This window comes from Neophocaena asiaeorientalis, unplaced genomic scaffold (assembly GCF_003031525.2).
Source record: "Neophocaena asiaeorientalis asiaeorientalis breed wild unplaced genomic scaffold, Neophocaena_asiaeorientalis_V1.1 scaffold134, whole genome shotgun sequence".
Lineage (NCBI taxonomy): Eukaryota > Metazoa > Chordata > Mammalia > Artiodactyla > Phocoenidae > Neophocaena > Neophocaena asiaeorientalis.
The window spans coordinates 17,460,695-17,466,694 of record NW_020185339.1 but is presented as its reverse complement, the minus strand read 5'-3'; the positions used below and the strand labels follow the sequence as shown (position 1 = coordinate 17,466,694).

General features: G+C 45.6%; 1 protein-coding gene across 5 annotated transcripts in view; it reads left to right on the top strand.

Moving 5' to 3' along the window:
- The window catches only part of RASSF3 (Ras association domain family member 3), a 92,043-nt gene that overhangs the window by 71,184 nt on the left and 14,859 nt on the right, over positions 1-6,000 (top strand). For all 5 annotated transcript variants that reach the window (XR_003002111.1, XR_003002113.1, XR_003002112.1 and 2 more), the window contains exon 5: positions 1,749-1,894. Coding sequence is in view for 2 of the 5 variants with exons in the window: in XM_024737066.1 (XP_024592834.1) it covers positions 1,749-1,894 (146 nt within the window). In the remaining 3 variants the exon portion in view is untranslated. The remainder of the gene's footprint in view (positions 1-1,748; positions 1,895-6,000) is intronic.

Below are 6,000 nucleotides of genomic sequence, written 5' to 3'. Positions count from 1 at the left end.
TTTTTTGCGGTACGTGGGCCTCTCACTGTTGTGGCCTCTCCCGCTGCAGAGCGCAGGCTCAGCGGCCATGGCTCACGGACCCAGCCGCTCCGCAGCATGTGGGATCTTCCCGGACCGGGGCACGAACCTGTGTCCCCTGATTCGGCAGGCGGACTCTCAACCGCTGCGCCACCAGGGAAGCGCTTGGCTTAGTTTTGAAATTCACTTTACATTGTGTTCTGATGTTCCGGACTGCTGTTTTGACCTCTGTATTGTGTTCTGATTCTCAGGTTTTCAAGGTTAACTGACTTGAGGGAAGAAACTTTCCATAGCTGTCAGGGAGTGGGAGGGAGATGATATTTTATAATGTCTTTACTTTGAAGAATTTATGTGAAAAGTAAGATGTTCATTTTTAAATTAACAGAATATTCTAATGTAGAAAGTTTTGCTCTCCTGCTTCACTTCTCATTTTCTTTAATAACTAGCACACACTCAATCTCTGAGAGCCTTCTGTCATTGGCCTACTTGGTGGTTTTATTCTGTCTCCTCTCTCTGCACCTGTATTTGGTTATCTCGTCTTTTCCCTACCCCATACCCCTGGGAATCCCCCATCAGAAATTGCTCCTGGCCCAGACAGTGATTCTCAGCCCAGGACCCAGGGCCTCCTTTTGGGTGGGGAGGACGTGTAGGTTGAAAAATTAAAAAAACCCTCCCAGGTGAAGCCATATACCCTTCTTGATACTCACTGCTTAAATTTAAAAAAATTTTAAAGAAAAACCCGACAAACATTTATTTTGTGCCTGCTAAGTACCAGCTGCTATTAGAGAAAGAGAACTCAGAAACTCAAGGGCCAAAGACAAAGCCCAAATAGTGAAAAGTACAATAGCTGCAGTGTAGGCGAGAGAGATACTAAGCAAATAATTATAATAATTTTTAGATTTTTTTGTGATCAGGTTGTGTTCAAGGCTACCAGAGATCAGCGAGAGCCTCTAATAGACTTAATCCTGGCTGGGAGAGAAGGGGAGGAAATCATGGCAGGCTTCCTAGAGAAAGTGGCATTTAAGCTGGGACTTGAAGGTTGAGAAGGAGTTCGCCAGGCGAAGTGGAGGAAGGGAGAGCATGTGCAAAGCCATGTGAGGTAATGAGTGAGGGGCACAGTGAGAGAGATGTGGCTGGAGAGGGGAGGGTCTTTAAGACTCAGCAGAAACAACCAAGGGAAGCCATTGAATGATTCCAAGCAGGGGAGGGTAATGCTTAGATTGGCATTTTACAGAGAGTATTCGTATTCAGGCTGGCTTTTGGGTGGAGCTGGGAGGCTGTCCCAGGGGTGGAGGAGAAGATGGCGGTGGACAGCACTAGGGAGAGCTGCCTAGGAGGTGGTGAGATTGATCGTGGGAGCTGGGAAGGAAGGCAGTGACAATGAGGGCTCCCCGTAGAGGGAAGGTGGAGGGAGTGTGGAGTTATCTCTCATGCCTCTGGGGGTCAGAGTGTCTAAAGGAGGACTTTGGCCTTAGAGCCCTTTTGGAGGAGGCTGGAAGGAGGGGAGCAGAGGGCGATGGGAGTGAACCGAGCAGGGAGTGGACGGCGTGGACATCTGGTCGGGAGGCTCAGCTCTTGTCCACCAGGACTCCCGAGAGGGCCGGGCAGTGCTGGGCAGTGTGCGTTGGGAGGGGAGGGCAGCCACGCCTCCCTGCGCTGGCGTCCGCATTCCTAAGTCTTGATGCTGAATTAAACACCTGGCATTTTTTCATATTTGTGTTCTCTCACAGTGGGAAGCCTTCAGCCTGCCAGAGCTACAGAATTTCTTGCGGATCTTGGATAAGGAAGAAGATGAGCAGCTACAGAACCTGAAGGAGCGCTACGCGGCCTACAGACACAAGCTGGAAGAAGCCCTCAGCGAGGCCTGGAAACCCGGGTAAAGCGTGGGGCTCCCTGCCCCTTGGGGACAGTGCGGGACCTGCGTGCAAACCAGCAGCCAGTGTGTCTCTTGTCGGAGGGCGGTTCTCTTGCCCCATGATGCTAGGGCCTTTCCCCTTTAAAAATCTCTGGATCTAGTTCCCCAAACCGGTCACGCAGTATCCTGCACCGTGGGCATCCTCTGTAAGGGATTCTGCAAGCTTGTTCTGTTAAGGCACTGCGGTGTTACCTCTTGGCAAGCTGTGAACCTGTAGTCTCATCTGGAGCATTCTAGAGTGTTTTGAAGCATGGACTCGGGGTTTTTTTTTCCCTTTTCTCTTATTTTGTTTTAGTTAATTATGTGATGATGATGTTAAGCTTAGGGTTGTGCAAATGATTTTTTAAAAGCTTAACGAGGAATCTCTCTGAATACTTGTCATGTTGAAACTACCTGTTATGGTTTGTTTTTTCTTTCAAATGTCACAGGCAACGATCCATATGAATGGAAAGGCACAGGAAGCTAGGAACTCTGAGGAATTGGTGAAGGATTTTGGAGGAGTCTGACAAAGAAAGTAAAGAGCAAGTTTGGAAGAAGGTGGGGTGGAAGTGGGGAGCCCTGATGGGAGGTGTTTTGGGCAAGTGGATGGTAGAGGAGAAGGTGAATTTGCTTGTAGACGAGTTAGAAGCTTTCAGTTTAGAGACGTGAAATCCATTGTCATATTACTTGACAATATGAGTAGGTAAAATGTGGAAGCAGAACCAAAGAAAGTAGGAGCTGGACCAGAAGAAGGGACTAACTGCAGCTGACCAGGGAAGGCAGGTGAATCTTTCAAACAGGGACAGAGCCGCCCTCTCGGTGGACCAGCGCCCATTATGCCTTCCTTCCCGGAGTGGAAGGTCTGATTGGTGCAGCTTCTCTGGGCTGATGGGGCAGTGAGCATCTGCTATGACTCCTGTGAGGTGACAGTTTTCCCCCGAGGTCCTTTTCAAAGTGGAAAAGGAGTTTGGGGAGGAGGCACTTGCCCAGATTGTTAGCATCCGGGGGATTTGTCAGGTGAGGCGCTCCCAGTATACTTGTGACAGTCACTCCCTCCGCTCCCTCGGTTTCCCTTTTGTCTTTCCCTCCCTTCTTCCTCCTACCCTCTCCTCCCTGCTTTCCCTTCTCCCTTTGTCTTATCAATAGAAGTGCGATCTTCCATAATGTAGAACAGGGGTATGGATTAAAGACCCAGGACAGTCAGACCCTCAGTTCCAAAGGGTGACCTGGCTGTAAGGCGGCGGGCAGTGTCCATCCACAGCGGACCACACAGGAGGGGGGGTTCTTTATGGAAACATTTTAACAGAAGTGCATGTTCCTGCAAACCAAAGAAATGCATGTGCAATAAGAGCCTTCCTTAAAGCAGGCTAATAACCTCATTTCACACAGCAGTTAATCTGAAAACAACAGGAAGGGGGTGCACTGTGCCAGTCTATTTTTAGTCTAGATATTGTTTGTTTATAAATTCCCAAGGAATTGTTAACACTTCGGTGACACCTAATGGATTCTTTTTGAAATTCCAAGGTGCTTCAGTTCTTTGCCTCTTAAGTGAACTGTGCCTTTTTTATTGCATTTCTGTTCTCTTCTTGGTGGCTCTTCTGACTTTTCAGAGAACACCCGTCTTGCTGGAGGCAGATGTAAGTGTCGCTTCTTCTGTGCCACACACGTACTGAGACAATCATATCTTCCTAAGCTTTTTAAGGAAAGTTGGAAAGAAAAAAAAAGTAGAAATAGCTATAAAATATGTATGGCACATCTTGTTTAATTTTGCATGTAAGTTCTTTTCAGCACATCAGTGAGGTTTTAGTGACATTGTCATCCAATGCTTTTACCTTCATTGTTCAGGGAACGCCTTCATGATTTTCATACTGGTTTTACTATTCAGATGATGGCTTGGGTGTGAGTATACTGTTATCGACCACCTGGTCTTTTAATTACCCATCCCAGTAAGTTCATATTTTGTGAAGCCTTTGTTTCTCAGATGAAGACACTGTTAGAACCTTAAAGTAGTAGCTGATGGGTATCTGTGAAAAATTTTTTTTTTTTTACTTGAAGTAGATTGTATAAATTAGGCATCCTCGTCTGTATTATCCAGGACCTTGCTCACTGTCAGGTGCACTACAAGTTGCAATTTGGAAAACTTACTGTGTTGAAATTCTGTCGGTTCATGGTTCTTGAAGACCGACGGTCTCTCCCAAACACTGGTGACTGCGGCAGCATTTTTAATGTGTAAGAGGCCACTGAGGCCAAAGATTTTTAAAAATCATTGTACAAATTCTTACGTTAAATTAAACTATCTAAGCTTTGCTGTAATACTGTTTTCTCTTCAATATGTGATGGTACAGGAACGAGGTTAAGTGAAGCGGTAGTATTGCAGGGGAGCATTTTAAATCGCAGAAGTAAAAAAATTATAATATTTATAATTTTGATGAGCTTATTTTTATGGGGAAGAGTTTTCTTCCCTAAAATTGTTTCTGGTATGGCAAATCGTTTCCATTATTAAAAGTTGAAGTTGTTAGTTGATGTTTGTGTGTTTTTATTTATGGTTATACGCCAGGTAAAAGAAGGTCACAGGGGTGGGGAGGAGCTGCTTTTGTAGATACCTGGGGACACGGGCTGGAATATGACAACTTTCACTAGGTTTGAATGGGGCACATTTGTTCTCCCAAATGTCATTTTTTCCTTTGCCTTATCCCCTGGGGAGAATAACCAGAGGTGAGTGTCTGCCCATACAACACATTCGTAAAACAATTGTTTTGTGAAATATACATATATTTACAAGTTTATAAAGCATGTGAATAGGTTAGAAATTATTATAAAGTGGCTACCCTGTGACCACTACCAAAATAGAACATTGTCTCTTTCTTAGCCTCTTCCTTCACCACCCATTCCTGCCCAGAGGCCTCCTACCCTTAAAATAGACCACTTTCAACATTAAAGTATCTTTTTTGGGGTCAGTGTGACTGTCTCACATGGGATGGGTGCGCAACTGCTTCTCCTCTTAGGCTTCCAAGCCTGCTGGAGGCAAGTGTTCTTACTACTGCACTGCTCTCTAGAGGCACTGGCGAAGCAGGTGCACTGCCCCCTAGAGGCACTGGTGAATCGGTAAGGAGGAAAGCATTTCAAGTACCATAGCTGCTTTGTAAGTGAAAATATTATGATAGAAATGATGGCTCAATATAGATCTTTTTCACCAAAATATCCAGAAGAATCTAGTTGGAAGTTTGGCCTCAGTTACTACCCAAGGTGCAGTGGGAGTGTCTTGGAATTTTTATCCCTTAAAGGGAGTTAGCTTCCTGCCCTAGGAACTTGTTACCTGTTGATAATAGTTTAAATGAATATTCTTACATTGCAAAATGAGTTCTCAAGAATTGTACACTGTTTTGGGACTCTGTCAGGTGATCCTGATTACGAGTTTTGTGTTTTTGAAAGAAGGGGGAGAGTCTCTATACAGATCTTCATTAATCTACAGTGGGGTTATGTTCTCATAGACCCATTGTAAGTTGGAAATATCGTAAGTCAAAAGTGCATTCCATCCACCTAACCTACCGAACGTCATCTTTCTGCCTAGCTTACCTTAAACCTGCCCAGAACACGTACGTTAGCCTACAGTCGGCCACAATCATCTGACACAAAGCCTATTTTATTAGAATAAAGCGTTGAATATCTCATGTAATGTGCTGAATACTGTCCTAAAAGTGAAAAACAGGACGGTTGTCTGGACGGAATGGTTCTAAGTATATTGGTTGTTTACCCTCGTAAACAAAAAATGTCACTAGCCCGGGAAAAGATCACAATTCAAAATCCAAGTACAGGTGCTTCTCTGGTGGCACAGTGGTTAAGAATCCGCCTGCCAATGTAGGGGACACAGATTCAAGCCCTGGTCTGGGAAGATGCCACATGCCACGGAGCAACTAAGCCTGTGCGCCACAACTACTGAGCCTGCGCTCTAGAGCCCGTGAGCCACAACTGCTGAGCCCGAGTGCCACAACTACTGAAGCCTGCGCGCCTAGAGCCCATGCTCTACAACAAGAGAAGCCACTCAATGAGAAGCCCGCGCACTGCAATGAAGAGTAGCCCCTGCTCAC